This window comes from Mastomys coucha, unplaced genomic scaffold (assembly GCF_008632895.1).
Source record: "Mastomys coucha isolate ucsf_1 unplaced genomic scaffold, UCSF_Mcou_1 pScaffold7, whole genome shotgun sequence".
NCBI classification, from domain to species: Eukaryota; Metazoa; Chordata; class Mammalia; order Rodentia; family Muridae; genus Mastomys; species Mastomys coucha.
In genome coordinates this window covers 60,692,813-60,716,993 of record NW_022196913.1, presented here as the reverse complement: position 1 = coordinate 60,716,993, position 24,181 = coordinate 60,692,813, and the positions used below count along the sequence as shown (strand labels likewise).

The 24,181-nt window shown below is 49.6% G+C and overlaps 1 protein-coding gene across 7 annotated transcripts in view; it reads left to right on the top strand.

Annotated features, from left to right (window-relative positions):
* LOC116082764 (core histone macro-H2A.1) overlaps window positions 1–24,181 on the top strand; it is a 63,425-nt gene that overhangs the window by 26,152 nt on the left and 13,092 nt on the right. For 4 of the 7 annotated variants that reach the window (XM_031359686.1, XM_031359689.1, XM_031359687.1 and 1 more), the window contains exons 3-6: window positions 4,803–4,909; window positions 5,279–5,476; window positions 12,708–12,818; window positions 19,005–19,104. In XM_031359686.1, the coding sequence (XP_031215546.1) occupies window positions 4,803–4,909; window positions 5,279–5,476; window positions 12,708–12,818; window positions 19,005–19,104 (516 nt within the window). Of the gene's footprint in view, window positions 1–4,802; window positions 4,910–5,278; window positions 5,477–12,707; window positions 12,819–19,004; window positions 19,105–20,617; window positions 20,709–24,181 lie in introns of all 7 variants that reach the window. The other 3 variants (XM_031359692.1, XM_031359690.1, XM_031359691.1) reach the window with 3 other exon arrangements.

The window sequence follows — 24,181 nt, the reverse complement described above, 5'->3', positions numbered from 1 at the left end:
TACCCTAGGGCTATGGGGTACAGTGGCCTAGCCTAGGGCTGTGGGGTACAGTGGCCTACCCTAGGGCTGTGGGGTACAGTGGCCTACCCTAGGGCTATGGGTGCAGGGCTTTGCAGAAAGGCCTACCTAGGGTGTAGCTTGGCCTCCATGGTTTTGCAATCCATGTAACTCACCAGAGTCCCATTCTGAGGAGCAGACCTCAGGTCCCTCCAGGTGGTACATGCCCTGCTGCAGAGTGAGAGCAGCCCTTCTTCTCCCAGCCGCATGTGCGAAGGCCAGCGTGCCCCGAGGAGCAAGCAGGAGCTGCTCTGTCTCGTTGAGTGGCTGGCAGTTTATATCCCTCCTCCTCTCTGCAGCAGGCAGCCCTGTCCTGGCCAGAAAGGCTTTTACTTTATTGCTGTTTCTAAAACTGGGCCTGGGATGAAAGGGCAGAGGGTATTACTGCTGCTCAGCAGTGGGTGACGTGTGCTGCAGCCCCTGCTTTCTCAGCAGTCAGCATGTGTCCTTCATCTTTCTCAACTTGTAAAATTCCCAGGCCCTCTGCCCACTGTGGTGCAGAGGCAGCTTGGGGTGTGCAGCATGCTTCCTGTAAAAGGTGTGTCTTGGAGGTGCTCGGTCTTGTATGTCCTCTGATGATGGTGTTACTATGGTTACTGTCCATCTGGAAGAACATGAGCATAAAGAAGACACAGTACTTGCTCGGTGAGCTGGACTCTCTCCACCCCTCCTCACTGTTGTAATGGATACACGCCCGCTTCCCGCAGAGTCCGGGGCCCCTCCTTAAGGGTAGGAGCCCAGGCCTGCACATCCATCTCAGCTTGTGTGTGTCGCTGGGCCTTGCAGAAAGGAAGCCTTGGACTTCAGCTCCTTGTCACAGAAGGCAAGGGAGTGGCACCCTCACCCTGTTCTTTCCCATGAGCCCCTACTCCTAGACCTGCACACCCACCCCACTGCTCATTGCCACTCCCACGTGGCTCCAGGCCCACATCTCTGAATCAAAGCTGGATTGGCATTATTATACAAGGAGTCCTTGAGATTTCCCAGGGGAAAACTCAGGCCATTGAAACTGGAGCCACAAATCTAGAACCCTGGGTGGAGGCTAATGAGACCTGTAAAGTGTCCTCTGGGTCTTTGACCTCTGTCTGTTTTCTTCTAGGGCACTGAGTTACTTTCTTTCCATTTAACTCACCTTGCCTTCTAACCCGAGTCCGTGCCCACACCAGGCTTTCAACTACATCTCCCCCACCACTCCTGCCTCTGCCGGGGAGGCCCTCTGCTTGCACTCCTGCAGGGAGGGGAAACACACCTCTCCAGAAACTACCCCACTGATTAGTTCATCAAGGGGTGGGCCTAAGGATTTGCTATGATAGCCCTCCGCTTGGGTACCCGCACGTACCCTGTTGTTAACAAGGACCAGGTGAGGTACTCTTAGCACACGAGGGTCAGCAGACTCTAACCTACCAGCCACTGTCTACATGCTCCGGCTCTGGATGCCAAGGGCTCCTCCTCCCCTGTGCCCTCAGAAAGGGGAACGAAGGCTGAAGAGGGGAAGAAAGCTTTAAAGGGGGCCTACAGGGCTGCATGATCCCAGAGGCCGCCCTTAAGCCTCCCTGGCCTGCTCTGGCGGGTTCTGCTCTTTTGGGGCCTCAGGCACTGACTTTACTCACGTTTGAACTGTGGCAGGACAGTAGCCTTGCTTCCTACACCCAAGCACGGGGGGCCTTCGGGTCTGCTGGGCCACAAGCAGGCATTTCTGCATCCTGAGGCACCACAGAGGGGCCCACGAGCAGTTATAGGGAGCATTCAGGAGAGCAAATCCCTCAATACTGGGAAACTACCTTGTCCTGAGGTTGTGGGGGAACAGCTGAGGTGGGAAGGGCAAGCCTGTAGGTACTGGCCATCCTCCCTGCCTCACACCCATGGCTCTCGTGGGCATGGAGCCCAGGTCTGGTACTCTCTAGAGCTCTGGCCTGTGCAGCCTTGTGTTGAACTCTGTTCCTGCTGGTAAGACAGGAACCTCTGTGTCCCTTCTCAAACACAGAATGTTTATCTCTGTGTGAGGACTGAGCAAAGAAGGATTTCCTGGATTTAGGGAAGGCCACCTGCTGTTCCAAGTGCGACTGCTTCCCCTCGCCCGGCTCACTGCTATTATGAAAGTGTTCATGAGCAGCCAGGTACTCAGGTCTTTGCGCAGATGTAGCAGGTCTTGCATGAGGCTTAGTTGTTAATAGTAAACATATACATACCATCTCAAGTATGGTGGTGCATGCACCACTGTAGCTCTCAGGAGACTGAAGCAGGAGAATCACAGGTTTGAGCCTAGCTTGGCTACCTAGAAAGTCAGACCAAAGTGAGACCCTGTCTCAAAGCAAGCACAGTAGACAGTCATTAGTACTGTAAGTTTCGGGTTTGGTTTGCTTGCAGCTACCTGTTGAGGTCAGGTCTGTTGCTGTGTGTTGTGAGGCTAAACAATGGCCCCTGAGGTCTGGTTGCCCCTGACAAGGAGATCCTCGTGCACACCAAGTGATGCTCTGTAACCTCGCTCTTTAATTTAAAACTGTTGGTTGAATAGAGATTCGTATAGCCTGTAGCTGGGCAGAGAGGTAGGTGGGGCTTCAATTACCAGGCTTAGGTTTGAGGATAGACCATGAGGAGAGGGGAGAAGAGGAAGGCAGGTGGATTATGAGTGCATGGCCATGAGGGTCGGCCAGTTGTAGTAGGACCAGCCCGGGCAGAACATGGCAGGTTAATTCTTGGGGTTATTGACAGGGAAGTAGACAAAATAGCATAGAGGGTTGGTATCTGCCCAGCTCTAGTGCTTTAAAGGCTTCTTGTAGATATACAGGTTTTGTGTCTTTTATTTGAGAACTAAATGATCAAAGGTGGAGTGGAAACCCCCAGATAATGTTTACCCCCACAGCTACCAGTTTATCCCCACTTACTCCAGGATGTGTCCAAGCGCTGACTTTGTCAGAGCAATCTAGAACATACAGCATAACTGGAGTAGTAGAGGGTCTTTAGTGTAGCAGAAGGACGTTCTAGGCAGGGCGGTGATGTGGGCAGACCCCCAGCATGGGCAGCGGACATTGAGGAGCAGTGCACCGGTACCATGAAGACCATGAGGAGCAGGGATGAGGTGGGCGGGTTGCCGGGAAGGGTGTCGGGAGCGATCCCTTGCCAGCAGGATCCTTGGTGCTGTTGATGACATGTTAGGGCTTTCCTTTGTCCTGTGAGGCCACTTCCCAAGCAGGGAAATAGGCCGTCTGAGCATCAGGTGCAGGCTGGACTCGGTCTCCCAGTCTTGTTTTTTTTACCTCTCATGATGCTTGTTTTGAAGAGACTTTGGACCAACAGAATGCTGAAAAAATTATCGTATTCTTTCTTTTCAATAATTCCTTTTCATTTTTCTATGTGCATTGATGATTTGCTTGCATGAATGCATGTCCGTATGAGGGTGTCAGATTGCCTACAACTGGAGTTACAGATGGTTGTGAGCTGCCATGTGGGTGCTGGGAATTGAACCTGGGTCCTCAGGAAGAGCAGCCAGTCCTCTTAACCGCCTCTTCATACCCTTCGACTGGCACCTCCCCTCTCCCCCATCACCGCCTCTGGTGATCTCTCTATTCTCAGCTTCTAAGTTAAACTTCTTTAGATCTGGCACCTTAGTAAGCTCATAGAGCGTTTATTTATCTTTCTGTGCCTGGCTTATTTCATTTAGACAAGTCACCTGTGGTCTCTAAAGTTCAGGTCCGATCGTGTTCCAAAGGGCGGGATTTCTGTGGAAGAGGGGCTCTGGTCATGTGCCGATTTAATAGCAACTGCCACTGTGCCTCAAGACAGTATCAGTATGCTCCATTTAGGAATGAATTTCCTTTTTTATTTTGATTTTATGTGCATGAGTATTTGCCTGCATGTGTGTATGTGCATGCAGTGCAAGCAGAGGCCAGAAGCTAATGTCAGAAGCCCTGGAACTGGAGTTACGCATGGCTCTGAGCTGCCATGTGGGTGCAGGGAATTGAACCCAGGACCTCTAGAAGAACAGCCAGTGATCTGCACTGCTGAGCAGTCTCCAGCCACAGCACTAATTTCTTAGGAACAAGAATGTTTCCTTCAGAGTGGCCGTGCTACTATCCAACTTAGGGAAGAATTCTCGAGGTGTGACTCCCAGTTGAAGCCTCTTCACGTGTCTCCAGAGGGACTTTGGAGAATTCCCTTAAAGCCACACATTGTAGTTGCTCATGTCTTTAGCTTTCTAGAGCCTGCAATATCCCCGCCCTTTTGTTTTATGTTACTGTGACATTGACTGTGTGAGCCTGGGCACAGCTTCCTGATTGCAGATCCCAATGTGCATTTGATTCATTTAAATCACTGTTCTTTGATTCAGGCATCAAAGATTTCTCAAACACAGGCTACTACATCAAGTCCCCTCCCCTTGAGCTCTACAGGCGGGTAACACATAACCGGAAGTACAGGCGTGGCGTCCTTCTGGCCGCACTGCAGGTGCATGCAGTTGGCCATGTCCACGTCCAAGCACCCCTCCCAGGTGGCTCTGTCTGGGAAATGGGAGCCAGAGGTGGATTCAGACCTTAGTCTCACCACTTATTTACCCAGTGCCCTCTGCTGGTCCCTGTTCCTCCCAAGCTCTGTTTCAAAACAGAAGGTGGAACCTTTGAGTCCCGCCCAGCCTTTCTGTCACTTCTCTGAGCGGTTGCCCCAGGAACATACCTGCGTGGGGACTCGGGGGCAGATGAGTTAGTTCTCTAGTGCCCCGAAATGACCACATGCTTTCATCTGCCCTACAGCTGAGATCCTGGAGCTGGCTGGCAATGCAGCAAGAGACAACAAGAAGGGACGGGTCACGCCCCGGCACATCCTGTTAGCCGTGGCCAATGATGAAGAGCTAAACCAGGTACGGGGGTCTCCAGCCTGCCCCAGACATGCTAGCGTATACACAGACCACCCAGGAGAGGCTGTGGGGAGTGACAAGACCCTAAGCAGCTCCCTGCCTTTGGGGCTTCACTGAAAGTAGGGTAGGGAGATGACACGGGTGCTTTGCTCTCCCAGAGGAGTGACAGCATGAGTGAGGACCAAGTGAGGACTCAAGGACTCCCATGTGGTAGGTCTGAGTCCTGTCAGCGTCCTTGTAGCTGCCACAGAGTGGAGAGCTGGAGCAGCTCGGAGCAGATGCGGGAAAGCAGGGCCGGCCTCTGGAATCAGGGAGGGCAGCCCTGGAGCAGGGACTCTGGCTCACCACCTGCAACTTTGGTTTTCCTGCAAGCTGCTAAAAGGAGTCACCATAGCCAGTGGGGGTGTGTTGCCGAATATCCATCCTGAGTTGCTAGCGAAGAAACGAGGATCCAAGGGAAAATTGGAAGCCATCATCACGCCTCCACCAGCCAAAAAGGCCAAGTCTCCGTCCCAGAAGAAGCCAGTGGCTAAGAAAACGGGAGGCAAGAAAGGGGCCCGGAAGTCTAAGGTACGGGATCTGGCAGGGATGTGATGGATGGGTAAATAAGATCACAGGGGACCCCCCAGCCCTTCTCAGAGCCAACCCCTGATGAGGGAACTGACTGTGGAGTGTGCGGGAGTCCAACTCGATGGCTAGGTGAGAGTGTCTCATGGAACCCGGGTTCAGCTGGAAGACTGGGCATGGGGATGGGTAGTGGATTCCGGGGAGCAGGGGGTGGCTGATAGCCCAGCCGCACAGCTCCTGTACCCGGTCTCCCACGTAGATGCATGGGTCTGTGGAAAGGTTTTCTTGTGCCAGGGATCACCAACAATAGTCCTCAGAGGGGCCATCTGTGCACATGCCTTGATGCTCAGCTCTGCAATCTCATTGTGTTGCCATGGCTACATGTCCTCGTTGGGTGCCCCAGCAAGAGCTCTCCAGACAGCTGTCTTTCAGAACACTTGCTTCAGTCCAGAAAGAAAAGCAGTGCGTTCTTCAGGCAGTTCCTCCCAGACCTAGCTTCCCCTGAAAGCATTGCACTAGATGCTGGTCCTCTGGAGAGGAGAGCACATCAAGCGTGGCCTAGAGTTCCTTTGATGGGAAGGGTAAAAACATCTCCATCTCTTGACCTTGCTTTGGGGCCTGTGTTAGCTGAAGAGAAGGCGCTGGGTCTCCTCACACACACTCGTGAATGCAAACACCGCCCTGAAATAAAAATCTGATTAAATACCTTCTTTCCAAGGCCCAGAATTGTCCCCGCCTCCTGGAAAGAGAAGCTTGACCTTGAAGAGCAGCCAGTATTTCTAGACACTAGAAAGCATTCTACCTTGCTCAGGAGTCCAGGAGGAGGAGACAGCAGCAGGGACAAGAAGGGCAGAGAATGTCCCTTGTTCATTTCTGCTAACTATAAAGTGAGCAGATTGGAAGGTTCCCTTGCTTGCAGTTGGGAGGAAGGGCAGGGCGGAGGAAGCAGGACAAGTCCCAGGGCACTTGCTTCGGAATGCTAGGAGAAGCACAGAGAAGCCAAGTCTCTTCTCCCTTGAAAATGGGCCCCGGGGGTCCTGGCTGTCCACAGGGAGGTCCTGGCATTGGGTGCTGGCACTAGCAGGGTGAACCATGTTTCAGGCTTGGCCCTTACCCTGGCTGCATCTAAGCCTTGCCCTCTTTCCTGCACTCAAGTCATGCCATCTGAACCCCTTAGATGTCTGTGCCTGGAGCAAACCTGGCTGAGCCTTGTTCCCCATGACTTTAGTCTTCTCTTGTAGTTTCTGCCCAGTGACTTTCTGACCTTTGCAGCTTACCAAACAATAAGAATTGGTTCTTTATGGAGTATGAGAGTGCATGTGTGAGTATGAGAGAGAGACAGGAACGAGAGAGAGAGAGAGAGAAAAGGAGAGAGACACAGAGACAGAGAGGGAGGGAGAGAGAGACAGGGAGAGACAGACAGAGTGAGAGAGAGGTGTATGTGGTGTGTGTGTGTGTGTGTGTGTGTGTGTGTGTGTGTGTGTGTGTGTCCCTCTGGCCTCTAGTAGCTGTGCTTCTAATAACCATATGTCAGTAATCACTCAAACATTCAACTTTTCTCTTGATTACAAAAGCAGGGAGCCCGTGATGGTGGTCTGTTTTTCTTCCACACAATAAAACACATTGTCTGCTTACTGTACCAGTATTTGGCTAGCATTAAACCCTGGGGGAAGCTGAAATTGGAACCGTGAACAGCTAATTTTCAAAACATTTGTTTAATGTAAATTGTGGTGTCAGCTCCCAGAAACAGTGGAGGCCCCGGCATTTCCATGTTTCAGGGAACGTTCTGAAAATCACCTTTCCAGGGGCATGCGCAGAGTGTCCCACCTCATGGACGTGCTGAAACACTTGTGCTGAAAGAGAGTTGGTACTTTTCAAGTGTCAGCACTGGGAGTCCAAATCATAATTTCCTCCCTCAATTCTATATAATTTGAAGGTTTTGAAAATGTCCAGTGTGACAGCTGAGTCAGCTGCAGGGGAACAGTCAGAGGGCACAGAAAGCCGCCTGCACTCGAGGCCAGGGCCCTGGCTGTGCCCTAGGCTCTTCCTACGTGGGTGGCCTCAGGCAAGTCTGCCCTCTTCTCTGCCTTGGCCCGTCCTAGCCCATAAAATGACAGAGCCTGTTCCAACTCCACAAGCCAGTCACTCTGGGCATATTGCACAATGCATTTTTGTATAAGTAATGCGTGTAAGTTTGGCAGGCAAAGTATGCAGGAAAAAAAATCCTGCTCCTATCACAAACTATAATGAATTAATAACCTACTTTTCAGAAAGTCTATGTATATAAAAATGTGTGTTTATGGAAACCCTTCCTATACTAGATGTTTAAAACACAAGTCACACAACCACTGTTTTGGCCATGTAGTGTTAAAAGTGGAAGGCCTTGTCTGTGACCTGGCTGTATTCTAATTCTGCTATTTGTGTGTTCTTGGTGGGTTCCCTGTCTTGCTCAGCTTCCTCGTCTCTGAAATGAAGCTAAGCACAGGGGAACCTGGGGAGATTAAGAGAGAATTCAGGCAACACTAGCAACAGCCTATGTCCTGAGGGATTGTGGCAGGTCCTTGTTTTGCTGCAGTCCCAAACCTACCCTTTTCCTCTGTGGAGACCCCTAGGTGCAGAGGATGTGCTCATTGCTTGCTACCTGGCAAAGGACCAGGCTGGCTTTGATGAGAGCCTTGTTTCTCAGCCCGTGGGTCACATAGCAGGCACCCTGCCTATCTGTTGCAGGATATTTGATCACACCATGAACCCCAAGATTCTGTTGTTTCCTGGAAAAACCTGTTTCTAGTTATGGTGTGGCTCAGCCTTAGTACACACCTTCAATCCCAAACAATGAAGGTAAAGTTAGTTTGTAAAAGGAAGCACCATGTTTGAAAGTGATGTCTAATTGAGTGGCAGACAAAGTCATGGATCAGAGAAAGATTTGACACAATAGGATATGCCCAACTCTCATGAGAAGAGAGAAGAAAGGAAAACTACTTAAGGCACAATGCAGAGAGAGAGGAAGAAGGTAGTTTTACCGGGACAGTTGTATGGAGACAGGTTGAAGAGAGAACAGGCTAGACACAGGATGAGACAGAATGAACCAGAGAATGAGGAGCCAGAAGATCAGAATAGAATTGCTAGAGTTAGCTTGAAGCCAAGCAGAGCGATTCAGGAGACACTGAGAGAATCCAGTTTGAATCAGCCTGGGAGAGGAGATTGAGCCAGAACAACTGAGTTGACCATCCAGCCAGAGCTCAGAAAGAACTAGGAAGGGTGATCTTATTTAGCAGCAGGTCTCAGACATTGAAGATAACCTAGGCCTGGGTTAATTGCTTCCAGGACTAGGCCCGAGTTAAGCAGACAGAAGCAGTGAGCCTCAGAGATGACAATTAGATCAGGTGAGGAAAAGTTGCTTTTACACCTATCACAAGTTTACTTTATGATCATAACTAGCAAAATTACAGTTATGAAATAGTAGCAATAATTTTATGGCTGGGGATTACAACATGAGGAACTGTATTAAAAAGTCTTAGCATTAGGAGGGTTGATAGTCACTGTATAAAGAAAGGTCAAAGAAAGGCATTTCTTAATGAGGAATTACCACCCAACAGTCTGCTGGCCTTTTAGTGATGGCTAGGAGCTGAGGTGAAGGTAAACTTGGTTGGTGCATCTACTTCCATTATTGTAGACACTGAATTCCACTTTAACCTTCTAGGCTTCTTCAAAACAGCCCTGCACATGACCAACACACAGCACTTTTGCATTTGTATACAATGTAAGATTCTAAAAATCTTTTTTTTTTTTTTTTTAAGTGTAGGAGCCATGCCAGAAGATCCCTTCATAGGTGCTCATGAACTACCATGTGGTTGCTGGGAATTGAACTCAGGAGCTCTGGAAGAGCAGCCAGTTCTTTTAACCACTCAGCCATCTCTCTAGCTCCAGATTCTAAAAATCTTACAGCCATTTGAGTTAGATGGGATTGCTTAGATCTTTCTCTAGAGTTTAGATCAGAAAAGCCTACTGCCTGTGTCACCACACCATGAAAGAAAAGGCATTTTCCTTGAAGACAGGAGGAAGGAATGTGAGTGCAGGCTGTAGGCTTCACTTGAACACAGTTATGATCAGAAAGCAGTTGTATCCAGGGTAGCGTGGCCTGACCTGAAGTTCCTGGGGCTTCTGCTGCTTCGAAAATGCTCACATTCTCTACAGAGTAGAAGGTTCATTCTCTGTGCAGCACCTGACTGATTTCTCCTCTTCAGTCAGGAGTCTCTAGCCTCAGGTCCATTTCTGAGTGAGGAATCTAAGGAAAGGCAGGCAGTTTTCAGTTTGTCAGGTCACACAGCTGGTGGAGCCAGGATCTAAATGCAGAACTAACAAGTTCAAATAATATTGTTTGTGCATCCTATGATCACGGACCGCTTCTTGGCCAGAGTCCTACTGCTCTAATGGTAGAGGACTGCAGAGCCTTTCCTTGCAGGGTAAGTGAGGCCACAGTCTTAACAAGTCACTGTTGAAGGTCTCCAGCATCCTCATAGCTCAGTTACGAGGGTGACTGCTGGAGAGGTGGGACATGGGAACTAGAATACCTCTTCACAGAAACATCTGGTGTCTGACACCTGTCCTCTAGGCCTTGTACCTTTAACTCCCTATTTGTGCAGCCCTCGGAGACACCTGTCCTCTAGGCCTTGTACCTCTAACTCCCTATCTGTGCAGCCCTCGGAGAGAGACACCTGCATCCCACCGTTGGCCATGGACCTAGCACTTCCCCTAGGAGCGATGTGGTATCGAGAGGAGTAGTGCTGTTGCTTACATCCCTCCCGGAATATTTCTCAAAAAGCTTTGTAGCACATACACTTAAAGTCTGATGCTTTTCATAAGCAGTTTAAGGATATTTTGGTATGTTCCATGTATATTATCATTTATAAAATTTTTATGCATCCAGTAAAAATACACAAAGTAGTTTACTAACATTAGAAAACTTACATGCTTTACTTCCCTCCTTTCATCTACCCCCTGGAACTTTGAACTTAATTCTAATAATTCTTTATTGGAGAGAGAGAGAGAGAGAGAGAGAGAGAGAGAGAGAGAGAGAGAGAGAGAGAGAGAGATGGTATGCGCGTGTATGCATGTGTATATGCCACCATTCAAGTATGGAAGTCAGTAGACAACCTCTTGGGTTCATTTCTCTCCCTGCACCTTTACGTGGCTCACACTCAGGCCACCAGGCTTACGTGGCTTGTGCCTTTACCTGCTGAGCTGTCTCACTGGCCTCATGCAGTACCTCATTTTTTGCCCACTGTTTTAATGACTTTTGTAGCAGACCACTGTATTTCAGTTCACTTGAAATAGTTCTTGTGACTTTATACTAAATGATGTACATTTTCCAAGAGTGGATAGTTAACACATTTGATAATATACATTTACTCACACCAACAAATACATTCCAGGTTTAGTAACTATTGCAGAAAAAGCTAAATTTTATTAGAAAAGTATCTTGTAGTGGAATGAATGATTTCCTCATTCATGGCTAAGGCTCCTAAGATGTATGAATTGCTGAGTTGAGACAAAGGTCAGGGTCCTACTCCACAGCAGATGCTGTTAGTATTTGGAAAGTCTTACTGCCTAAATGATGGATAAGAACAGAGAGGCTTGTTACAGCAGCAACAGTGTATCCCCTCTTCCCGGACAGATGGTCAGGTTAGCAGTCTCCCATCAGTATGTTCTGAGAAGCCTTTTAGAATGGGCTTAGATTTACAGTGAGTTACGAAGAAGCATGGAGCTCTCAAGGGCTCTCCAGGTTTCCTTTCCTGTGGTCAACAGGCCTCACTCACCAGTGAGCAGCCCCTGACATTAGCACATCGCCACCAACCAAGAGCTGTCTGTCATCGTGCTTCTTAGTGGTCTCCAGCTGGTAACTCAGTGGTTTCTTCAGTTTTGTTGAGAGTGCAGGACTGAAAACAGCAAACTTGTAAATGGCTTTGTCTGTCTTCATTCCCAGAGATTGTATCACAAAAGCCTGTGCTTCCCATGCAGGTCTTGATTAGGCCTGGCTCTCTTCTTCTTGTCAGGTCAGATAAATGCAAAGTATGAAGGCAGCAAATCCGTGAGGCTCTGAGTACCTCTGCTGCCCGGCGCTCGCCCTCATAAAGTACTTTTGTCTCAAAACCTTGGAGCCTTGAGCTTAGCTTATTTAGTTTACGGAAGGCATCAGCTGTGCCATTGTCAAAGCACTCCTCACTTCCAAAGCAGTCAACAAAATGACGTTTTTCCAATGCAGGGAAGGCTGCTAATACACCAGTGCTTGTGGATTTGGATCCTAAATGGATACCTGGATAGGACGCGAGCCTTGCCTTGAGCTCACTGTCTGAGGCCGTCCTTATGGAGAGCAGACCTGTCTGAAATACCCCATCTCCCCACCATTCCCACCATCCTCAACCTGTCAAATACCTGAATGTAGAAAATTAGCACACAGCCAAATGTATATTTCTATTAGTTTTCACCCTTAAGAAAGTATGCAAAAACATATATGTCCCCCAGAACCATGCATCCTTCTTACCAGTTACTTAGACAGTAGAAGGAGAGGGCTGTGAAGGACACACATTAGAAGCTGAGCCGAGGGCTCTGTAACTCTCGGCAGTTCCTCTGGAACACCAGAGTGCTTGTATTTGGTCTGAAGGATGCTGGGGAATGTGCTAGAGTGGAGGACACTGTGGGGACAGCAGCCTTTGTGGCCTCCACAGCTAACTCTAACTCTAGGGAAGACAATGGGAAACTGTCATCAGCTGCAAGTCTGCATTCTCTTTCTGTTGTTAAGGCAGAAGCTTGCCACTGGCTTAAATTAGTAGCAGTCCTCCTGCCTCAGCACTCTGAGCACTGGATTATAGGAGTGTGCCTATAATAATACACTTGAGTTATACTCAAAGATCTAAAAAGGTGAAATACCTAAAAACTATCAGTGACGAGATGTTACTCTGAATTTATAAAGTGATTCTATTCTAAATTATTAAAAATTTAGGTTTTGCTTTTAAGATTTTTCATGATTATAAATAATAAAATACAATTAAAAATTTTTTCTTAAAACTCTGGGCTCTCGAAATAAGTAACAGCCCCCACTGTGGGACATGCAGTGGCTTTATTTCCTGTGGCCACTGAATTGGTAATGGTGAGACCTGGGGCTGTCTCTCTGTTGAGAAGGAATTGTGTGGCCCGTGCCTGATGGTCCATGTTCTAACTCTTTGGTTTGTACAAGAAGAAGCAGGGAGAAGTCAGCAAGGCGGCCAGCGCAGACAGTACGACGGAGGGCACGCCTACAGACGGCTTTACCGTCCTCTCCACCAAGAGCCTCTTCCTTGGCCAGAAGGTAGGCAGACAGCTCAGTCTGCTCCAGGGCCCCAAGGGGTGTGGAGGGGTGGAGGCAGAGGCTGAGATTCCTGGGTGTCACTCAGCTCAGTGGGTGGACAGAACAACCCAGGGAGGGATGAATGGACAGGATCGACAAGCGGGGTCTGGGGATTCTGCCAGGTTACAGGAAGGGGAGTCCACACAGCCAAGAAGCTCGCACTCACTCGGGGCCAGGACCTTTGAGCTCAGTCTCGGGAAGCAATGGGCTTCTCAGCCCATAGTGTGGGCTGTGCATGGGAGGATCTAGCTGGCCCTGGTGGGCACTGATCCGATCCAGGGTGCTGGGTTCTTCTTAGACCAGCTAACAGGTATACCAGGGGCTTCGTCAGCGAACCACCAGGCGACTCCTCGAGCCAGCCATTTGTTTTAACCACGGGCCCCAGTGATGCGGCTTTGCCAGGACGTCATGGTTTTGTAAAAGTTGATTCACTTCTTGAGAATAAAAATGATGCAAAGGCTTTTAAGACCTGGAAATGAGAACTGATTAAAACAGGGTTGGGAACTGTCTCAGATTTTGTAGTCCTCTGTAATGTAATCTTGAAGGACTGAATCTGGCCCTGCTGATCCGTTAGCTTACAGGTGCTCTGCGTTGGGTTAGAAGCTGCATCATTTTTACATCCTCACTGTCCGTGTCCTTTTGCATCACCGTTTTCTTGCTCACTCATGCCCGTTGTCCCCTGCCCTCCCTCTCGTGTCACTGATTGCACTCAGGCTCTCACGATGCAATTCCTGCGGTGATGTTCCGGAATCTAACCATTGCTGTTTACATCCTGTAGCCGTTACCTGTGTTCTGTGTGCATCTGTCTAAAGCAGCAGTTCTAGTTGTCATCTTAAGGTCTGGGCTTTGAAAGTTTAAACTTCCTCTCAGCGCTGAAGGCAAACCCCGAGTCTCCCACACCCTTGACAGGTCCTCTCATGTTGCCTCAGTTGCCACTGATGTTGAGACCCTCTGCTCCTTAGGACTATCCTCCATGCTCCCTCCCCAAGGAAGCGAGTAGCCAGGATGGGAGGCCTGGTGAGAGCTAGTGCCCACCCTCTTGCCCACCCTCTCGCCCACCCTGCTCCTAGTCTCCTCTACTCTGGCCTCTCCTGATCCTGCTCCCTACCCCTAACCCCACCGAGAGCCAGCCTCAGCTAGAACTCATATTCACTTCACTGCAAACGTGAAAGCACCGCGCTCTGTGGGTGGCCATGTGCCAGCACAGACGGACGCCCTTCTGTTGCTCTGTTGCTTCAGCAAGAGACAGGACCAGGTCCACATCTGGGCTGTTGCCCTGGAGCCCACTGAAGGTACCTCGCTTGTGTCTGCACAGCTGGGCACACAGCTCTCTGCAGTGTTCCTCCCTCTGGGATCCTCCTGGTCTCAGATTGCAGAATGGGTACCTCAGGGATAAAAACGGTCTAATGCTAACTGTCCCTTGGTGCTTACAAGGTCCCCAAAGCCATAGGAACAGGAAAAGTATTGGTACACTAACAATGTGAGATGGTCTGATGAGCAGGGTGATGGTGTCAGGCTAGGTCATAGCATGGCTATTTGAGATCTGGGCTTTGTTGAAGACTTGCTGAGCTAGAGCCCAGAATAGCAGTGAGCCCTGAGAACAGCACTGGGCACCGACCCAAGGCAGCCCGTCCACACTCGTGGATGTCTGAACACTTGAGTCTATTGGATATGATGAAACCGCCTTTCCTACTGAGTGTGTGTACGGCAGGGTGTGCTGGCACTCACGCTCCCCAGGAGAGGTCCCCAGAATCCCTGAAGACAGTAGCTGAGTACCTTACATCAGCTCAGCTCAGCCTGGACCCCATGTCAGGAACTGGAGTGCTTCCTCCAGCTGAGGCAGAGGGCATGATTCTGAAGCATCACTCGCAGGCCCTTTATTGACTTTGACGGTCAGGAGACAAGTTTAGTGTGTAGTGCTGAGGGGCAACAGTCATAAAATGGTCACAAGTGTCACACAGGCCTACTGGAAGTCTGGCTCGGACATTAGCTTTGCTTTGAGTTTAGAAAACATCTCTGAAAGTGTACTTTAGGAGAGATGGCTGTGGCACCCTGCTCTGTGCACCCCATATCCTGGCTGACGGCAAAAGCAATCCTTAAATACAGCAAGCAAGCTGGAGGAGAAATTTGACTCTGCAGCTGGGAGCGGGTTGCTAAGCTACTTGCAAGGAGGGCCAGCCCTGGGCTTAGGAGTCTGGGCTCTAATTGTTGTTGTTAATGATGCATTTCAGACTGAAGTCTCATGGGCAACCCCCTCATTACTCTGTGATTTCCATGTTCACACTCATTGTTTTTTTGCCTTGTAGTTGCACTGAGATGTGTGGCTTTCCCTAGGCCCTTTAAAATCTCGTGATTTATTAAAAAAACAAGCAAATAGGAACTCCCACAGCAATAACAGCAAACCACTGGCAGTGTGTGTATCCATGTCTCTGTCAGCAGTGAAGGTCTGGTCCCTGGCAGAATATTTGAAGCAGTTGGGAAAACAGGTTAGGGAGGGCAGAATTGAGTCTCCGAACCTCCCAAATGATCAGGATCATGGTACCCAGGGATTGATTCCCTTTGACCCATGCCACTTTTGAGGGTGGGAAGTTGGCAGAAGAGGGGGAGCTATCAACCCCATCCCTCCATGCAAATTGCTGCTCAGCTTCTGAACTACAACAGGGAATGCAGGGAATGCAGTCATACTGTGTGGTCCTCATTCCCTTTAGCAGGGAAGTGGACTTTGAGGCCAGGAAAAGAAGCCTGGCACTTGATGTGAGTTACACAGGAAAGTAAGACCATCCCAGGCACCCCTCTTCAATGTCATGAATGGCACCAGAGTTTGACAGTTATAGGTAGACCCAACGTACCATTAAGAAAATCCTTAATCACTCGCATGTCTTAAATTTTAATTTCTATCCTGATTTTAAAAGGGATTGTACAATTTTCTTTGGCCAGTGGTATCAGGTCAAGGTAGTAGAACCAGGCCACTTGCCTCTTGCCATCGGGGCCAGATACTCTCCCACCCCCTCCCCACCCCAGTAAGGCTGGACTGGCTTCAAGCTGCTAGAATGCCAGCCTGGCTAAGGCCCAGTCACTGAGCCTGGCGTCTGTCTCCTTTAGTCCCACTTTGAGAGAGAGAGAGAGGGAGGGAGGGAGGGAGGGAGGGAGGGAGGGAGGGAGGGAGGGAGAGAGGGAGAGAGAGAGAGAGAGAGAGAAAGAGAGAGAGAGAGAGAGAAAGAGAGAGAGAAAGAGAGAGAGAGACAGAGAGAGAGATTCACCGCAGCTCAAGAGTGGCATCTAATGGTGTTTGATGTTCATTGCTAAATAGGACATGACCACCCTAGGTGGCCTGAGTATAGCAGGTGTCAAAGACAGGCCACCACAGGGGTGAGTTCAGGGTGGTCAGTTGCTGGTGGGGGAAGGGACCTTGCAGTTTTCTGGGCTAAGTCCCTTTCTTCCAACTATAGCCAAAGGTACACACTCTGGCTCTCTTACTGGCAGTGTCCTGGTGCTGAGTTCCTGCAGCAGCCTACAGGATTCATAGCCGCACTAAAGTTCCCATGCTGTGGCATAAAATTGAAGTTTTTAGTCTTCCCACAAGATGACAAAGATGTAATCACTGTACTCAAACACTGAAACCACTAATGATCTTTCTCCTTCCCAGAAGATCAGACTATTGGGAATTTTCACAATTTTTGGCAGTCTGATTTGTGATTCAAGCCCCTCTCCTCTGCCATGCGCCGTGTGTTTGCCTGTGCTCTTTGGCTAAGAGGTGACCGACACCCTGGCTTCTGTTTTGGCCCAGGACCTGGCGGTTCACTTGTGGATTACTAGCCGTGTCCTTTCAAAGGCTGTGGCCATGCGCCCATGCGCCCTGTGGCCAGGGGTTTTCTTCTCTTGTCCAGGGTCTTTTTTTTTTTTCTGCTGATGGTTACCTCACTCCTGACTTTTGCCATTGGTTCAGCCTGCCCTAGCCAAGTTAACTAGCCGTTCTTCTTTACAAAGCTGACCCAGTTCTCTCCCCACTAGTCTCTGTCACACACTCTGTAGACCAGAGGATTCTTAATCTTCTCATACTTGTGTATACTCTATAAGAGCAGCACAGACTTACAGCCAGCCCAGTGCTGTGTTCTGAACATTAGTGTACAAGCATGATGGACAGTCCAATATTAGCCTCATGCTTAGATGAGGGTGAGAGAGACTGACCGCCCTCCACTGGCTAAGCTGCAGGCCTCCCGAGGTGCCATGGTCCTTACTTCCAAGGATGCTCGACACTGGTGGCCAGAAGGTGTACTGAGAAGGCCAGGAAGGACCAGGAGTTCTCCCGGGAGCCGAGCTCTGTGGGCAGCTTCTTCTGCCTCCAGCAAAGGCAGTATACTCCAGTTTCCCCAGACAAACCCATTCCCCTGGACGGAGGTGTCACCGGCCACTGAGGCTCGGAGGATGCTTCCCGGCCCGTGGAATCAGAGCGAGTGAAAACATGCTTCTCCAGTGAATACAAATCCCAGATGTGCCCACACAATTAGAAAGGGTTTGAAGGGTTGAACCTGCACGACTTTCCAGTGTATCATCCTGTAGATGCTTAGATGTGTGCTCAGCTGTGCCACACACCAGAGGCTCTCTCTGCTCAGCCGTGCCACACACCAGAGGCTCTCTCTCTACTCTCTCCTTTGCCTCCCTCCCTTACCAACCTCTTGCCTTTTCACAGAGTGTGAGTTTCTTGTTTGTTTTTCTGATGGGGACATAGAATATTTTTTTACGAACAGCATTTCCTTAGGAGCCTGCCTTGCCCTCCTCCCAGCTGGAAGGCACAGCCAGGGCCTGTGCTCCCCAGTGCACCTGCCACTAGGATCAGAGCCCTGACCTGCAGCTTGATGAAGAAACCTGTTAGGCATATGAGAGGCTCCTAATCACCATCGGGCACTATGAGGAGGAAGCCCATGCACAGAAACCCAGCCTTGGTCAAATGACCATATCCATTTCTACATTGCATTCCCCAAGGAAGGACTCTTAGTCTAAAGGACTAGCAGCTTTTAAGGATCAGAAGTTTAGGGGTGCATTTCTCTTGCATATAGTTTACCAGTTTTTTCTTTACCCTGAGATGGCCCCTGAAGTCCAGTATCTTGGGGCTTAGTTGCCAGGAGCTGTCCTGTATTCCACCACTCTCCCCCGTGGTGGATGCCAGGACAAGGACTCAGTCCTGGTGATCCTGGAGGCTCGGGCCTAGGACTTGGTGGGTCTGTGGGCTGCTTAAGGCACAATTGGTGTCACAGAAGGAGGAACAATTTGATGACAGGACAGAGATTGTGAACGTGCAAATCTAGCCACACCTGGACCTAAAGAAAAGAGGGGGTGGGCAGGGCAAGGACAGTAGAAGCCAGCACCCACTGCTCCTCGTTAGTGACCAAGTCTTGCCAGGGCAACAGAGCAACAGGTGGAGAAAGGTCAGTGGCTTTTCAGAAACACCCAGTTGACTGGGCGGACACAACTCAAGGTATTTGCAATCCAGCCATCAGTGAGCCTCAGTACAACCTGACCAGTGAGGTGAAAATCCCCTTAAAAAAGACACATTGTCTTCCTGGAGGACTGCTTGGGTTTCTCCCGGTGTCACCAGAACCCCAGCATTGTGAGTAGTGGACATACTCACAAGGTAATTGTTTCAGCAACAGGCCATTCTTGGTCTTTGCTACTCCTGACCAAGATGGGAGCAGGGAGGGTCAGCCAGCAGCTACATCAGTGAGAGCAGTCTTAGAGAGCTACACACACTTGCAGAACAATGGCACTTTGCAGGTGTCCACACAGCCAGCTAGGATCTCTCTGTTGCCCTAGGGCCCCTTCCCTACCCACATTGAGCATCTTGCTTCTGGGTCCCCGTCATCACAAGGTCCTCTAAAGGAGAAAGGCTGGAGCGGCTCGTGCTTCCCTTTCACCCTAAGCAACATCCGCAGGTTCCAAACGCCCGCCTAGCTTGCTTCCTTCCCTCCAGCACCCTGTGGCACGGGAGTCTTCTGTTTGAAGCAGCCCCACATTAGCCAGCGGCTCCCAGTTTCCTTCCATGGCCAGTGCACTGCGAGTGTCCCGTCTGCTGCCTCGCACACGCCCAGGGCTCACTCTCGGCATCTTGCCGGCTCTCCTGTTATTCCCACCTCGTGCTTTTCTTTGCAGCTGAACCTTATTCACAGTGAAATCAGTAATTTAGCCGGCTTTGAGGTGGAGGCCATAATCAATCCTACCAATGCTGACATTGACCTTAAAGATGACCTAGGTAATTGGGGATGGGGTTTGGCACCACCAGCTGTCAGATGAGAATTTATGGAACCCAGAATTTAGTCTCTCTGTTTGCTTGGACTTAAGCACGGTCAAGGCAGACCTCCAATCCTCGATTGGCATTTGATTTAGACCTTGAACATTGACTCACTCTAGACCACTCCAAATGGAGATGGTCTCTTATATCTCATCGAGTGTGATTGGCTCCTTCCCCTGCGTTGCAGACACTTCACCATCTAAATTCTCTTCCATAATGATCAGACTGACTGCTGGTTTCTTGGGAGGGATTTTAAAATGTGTGTTGTTGTTGTTGTTGTTTTTTCTTTTCCTTTTCCCTTATTTCTTTTTAAGCTGACAAACTCAGGTAACAACAAAACAACAGTTTCTCCATTTACCCTTTGGTTAGGACGGCACTCCAGGTGTATGAAGGGAAGTGAGCTGGGTTTCGTAGCGTGGAGCTGTACCTCATTCATCCTTTACCAGCTCCTGTCCCTCAGCCTCTCCTAATCATGTGGTGTGTGATGACCACCACCACCACCTGTGCGCACTGTGTGACAGGAGCTATCAGAGGGCAGACATTGAGCACAGGCTAAAAGGCCCTCAGGTGTCCCACCTCTGTGGGTTCATCATTTCACAAGAGGAACCGTCAGCTGAAGGCATACGTGACCCTGTGGGACACAGCCTTGCCCTATGCCTCTGGGGGCAGTACCGTCTTAAACCCTGACCACGGTATATTCTGCGTGCCTTCTGCCCCCGACTGCAGCTGCTTTTGTCCTAACAGGGGCGGGACTCTTCTCTCCCGTTCCTACCCACACAGACAGGCCACAGAAGTGTGCTGAAAACAGACCGGAGCTCAGAAGTACTTGGTTGAGATTTGTTTCCCATCTGCTTTAACCAGACACCCGCCACCTGTAAAGCAAAAGGACAGAGGCTATTAAGGGCAGCAGTTCTGTCCAAAGTGTGGAAGAGAGAGAATCCTGGAGAAACCCTTCCACCCGTTCATGGAAATCATACGCCCTGTACATCTATCTGTGCTAGTTTCTTGGGCTGTCATTTAATGGGAAACAAAAGCAATAGAAACCAAAAACCTGCTACAGACGAATGGAGAAACTCATTGTTGTGGTTGGCCTGATGGTCCCCGTTCTTTCAGAGCAGATGCCATGTTTTGTAGCCTTCTCAGTTGGGTGCCAGTGTTGTACAGGCTTCTGCAGGGTGAAGTGGGGCATTCGTGGTTTTATTTCTTTTAATCTTTAGAAATGATCTCATATGTGTGTTTCTCTTTTTTTGGATTTGTCCTTCAAATGTTTAATTTAAACATGTCACATTTGATATTCCTCCTCCTGTCCTCACCCCCATCCACATGTGCGCACACTGCGTGGACTGATTGCCCCTTGGGCTCATATGTTGGAATCGACCAGGTAGGCCAGCCCTGCCATTGGGGCCTTAGTAAATGTGCCTGTGCGTGGGTCTCGGTCCAACACAGTTGATGTACATCTGTTTACCTGTTATAGTTGCAAGTTGTTCAGGCTGACATTGCCTCGATCGACAGTGATGCTGTCGTTCACCCGACAAACACTGACTTCTACATCGGTGGTGAAGTAGGTAATGCGAGCTGGGTGCTGCCGAGTGTGTGTGTGCATGCTCAGTCGGCCGCGCAGACAGCTTGATCCTCTGACAGCTACGCAGGCTGCATTCATTTCACACTTCCAGCCGTCCTGACCTTCCTGGGACCTTCACCCCTGGGTTGTGACGTACCGCTGGCTGTCAGCCCTGTGCTTCATGCAGCGGCCCCTCAGGCACTTCTGGTTTGGAAACTGGCTCAGCAGCCATACATTTCCTTCTCTGCCTCGTGAGGTGCGGCTTTGTTACAGACTGGGTTCCCCAAGGTGTCGGCTACAGGCTCTGAGCCCACCCAGCTTTCCCATGGCAGAGGCATGGCCATTCCTGCGAATGGCCTCACGGCTCAGACACAAGGGATACCCTTTCTAAATGTATTCCCATACATGAGGTTTCAGTCAGATTGCAGGTGTTTATTTTATAAACTGTCCCTGGACATCACGTGAGAACCACTGTCCACGATTCAGGAAACACTTCAGGGTCTCCCCTGGCAGCTGGTGCCCTCTGTGGGTCCAGTGTGCTCCGCAGCTCTGTGTGACTGAGTGCCAAAGTTGGAGATCCACTGTGTGGGTTCAGTACTCAGCACTGCCCTGAGGGGTTATGTCACGAGGAGGCATTCCCTGGCTAGGAGGGACCTCAATCCTAGCCTCATTATCCACAGGCTGTTGGACCTAGCCAAGACATGTAATTCCTCCATGCCTCAGTTTCTCTACTTGGTCATGAGGCTTGTGTTAAGAATGAGCAGTGCACCTTGGTGTCTAACCCTGGGCCATGCTGCTCTTAGCCTCACTATTGGTTTTGTCTGTGACTTGACATAGACGTGCTGGGCCTGAGCATTGTTCCAGAGAGACCGATGACATTCCTAACGAGCTCCCAGTCCTGCATTCTTACAGGATGCGGCGAGGAGTCCTGCAGGAAGCCTTGCCTGCATCCTGTGCTCTGGGTACAGTTTGCTTAGGCCTAATGCCCAGTGTGGCTCAGTGTCACTGTGTCAGAGCCTCGGACACTGTGATGTGGCCTGATGACTCCTGAGCATTTTGGATTTCAGACATGATGGGAAGTGTGCAGCTGCTAAGTGTCCTTCCTGTGCCAGAGTAAAACCAGGCTGCAGGCCATCAACCCCCTCCTAAGAAGGTAGCTTAAGGAAAGATGGGAAAGAAGTAAGTGAACAGCCTGGGGCCAGCCTGTGCACTGTGCGGGACTGGGGCTCAGCTTTCATCCAGGGCAGTGGAGGCTCCCTGGGCAAAGAATCTCAATCAGGCCCAGGGAGCTGCAGAGCTGGCCCTATGGGAAGAGAGACAGAAGTTTTGAGACAGGGTGACAGCCAGCTAACGCATGAGCAAGCTGTAGTCTGCACACAGAGATTGCTGTCTTTTGTGGCTCATAAGCACTGTGGGCCACAGAGTGGGGGCAGGGACATCTGTGCCATTTCTAGAAACCTCAGGAGGAGGAGAGGCTGCACCAGGTGGGAACCCAGTCTCCCAAAGCCCACCTCCGCTTTCTCTGCCTAGAGATCCAGTCCAAACTAGTACTGACCTTAGAAACCTGTACAATCCCAAAACAGTAAGAATCCAGATTCATGTATGGCCTCGATTGGCTCCAGCTCCCACTTTGATGTGAGAGAAGGGGAAAGAGGAGGCTAGGGAGAACTGGCTGCACTTTGCATTTTCGGTGTGAATTCCTGAGTCCTGACTGCTGGAAGAAGGGATCCGAGTGCAGGAATGCCTAGCCCAGTGATTAACTTGTGCCCATCAACAGTTCTTTCTAACAGTGAAATAGACCACAGGCTGAGCCTGACGTTTGTCCAAGCCTAAATTTTTGCTTAGGCTATTTTGAACACTGATACTTATGCCTGCTTTCTGAGCATGAAATAATGTTCTTGTTCTCATGGGAGTAACACATGTTTATGCTTGGGGGCGAATCAGCCGATTGCTTTATGATTAACCCTGAAGTTGAGCCTAAAAAGCAAGAGCCTTATATTAAGAGTGTTGACAACATGGTTGAAAACGGGCCTGTTTCTTGTTAAAAAGTACACGTGTGTCTACATGAACATGTGCATACATGTGTGTGTAGGAGTCGAGTCCTGACTGGGTTGATTGCCTGCGACCTAGGGTTCAGTTTCTAAGTTTGAGAAATGCATTAAGTGTATTCTTAGCTTGCAGTTTCACTTCTCATTAAAGCAATATTTAATTATAAGTAAAAATGTTAAAGTAAACACTCTTCCTAAGCTAAAATACCTTTAATTATAAAGCAGCCTATTTTCTTAGGAAATGCTTTATATCTCAAGAGGGATCCAGTGATTTCTGTAAGCGAAGTACTGACTTTTTCAAGTTGCCCAGTTCTCACCTAAGAGTAGATTTGACAGAGAATATGAACCATAGGCAATGGAATATCTGTCCCCTCTTCAGACGGGTTAAAGGGAAGGCTAGACTAATGAACTAGTTGGCTTGGACCCCACACTCTGTTTCCTCGGCTGCATGGATATTTCAGATGAACCTCTATCGGGGTCTCACATCTGGGATATACCCATGTCTAAGGGGTGAGTAGGGCCCTTGAGGCCCAGAGCGCCCCCGAGAAACATGGCACATTTGGCTGCCACTCAGTGCTGAAGTTTGTACAAACATTCAGTAGCAGCAGGTGACAGCCTTGGAAGTGACTTGGGGACACCTGGCATAGAAAGCTCATGCTGCTGTCAAGGCCGTAAAAGTGCAAAAGCATGCAGGGCTGCTGAGGACAGAGGATCCCGCTGCAGGGCCTCGCTTAGCTCCAGGGCAGGGGACTGCTCGCCGTCCTCATCCGTGCACTGTGGGCTTCCTACAGTGACAGTGGTGGCTCCATCTTATCCGTGACAGTGCCCAGAGGATTGTCCTTTGCTTCCAGACACTTCTTGGGGTTAGTTCACCTCCAAGGAACATGCATGCACATAAGACAGGTTTTGCTAAGACAGTTCTGATCTGGGCTGGTACATCCCAATAGACCTTGACCAACCCAGGCACACTTAGACTTTCCAAGACAAATGGTGAATCATAAGGGGATTATTTCATCCTTTTCGAGGAAAAGGATTTTTAAAAATTCACAGAACTGAGGAACCAGAGCTTAAAGAAGAATAGAACCCTGTTCTGGCCAAATGTGACATGCTGCTCTTGCCACAGCTAGACTACCACTCATGGCCCACGTGAGCTACGAAGCCCAGAGTCCTCAAAGGTGCTTCTCAGCTTGGCTTTCATCGCAGGTCTCCTGGTCTCAGGCCTTTTAAAAATCAAGTCCTAAGCAGCCAGCTACCCTTTCCCAAGCTTTGTGCAATACCAGTTCCTCTTTAAACTCTGCTTCTGATGTTCCTCTCCTTTCCCTAAAACAATTCTGAATCATGAATGTAATTAAGAGAATATTGTCTGAATCCATTTTTCTTTTTTTTTCTTTTATTTAATTCACATATGACACCAAAGCTGCAAAACAGG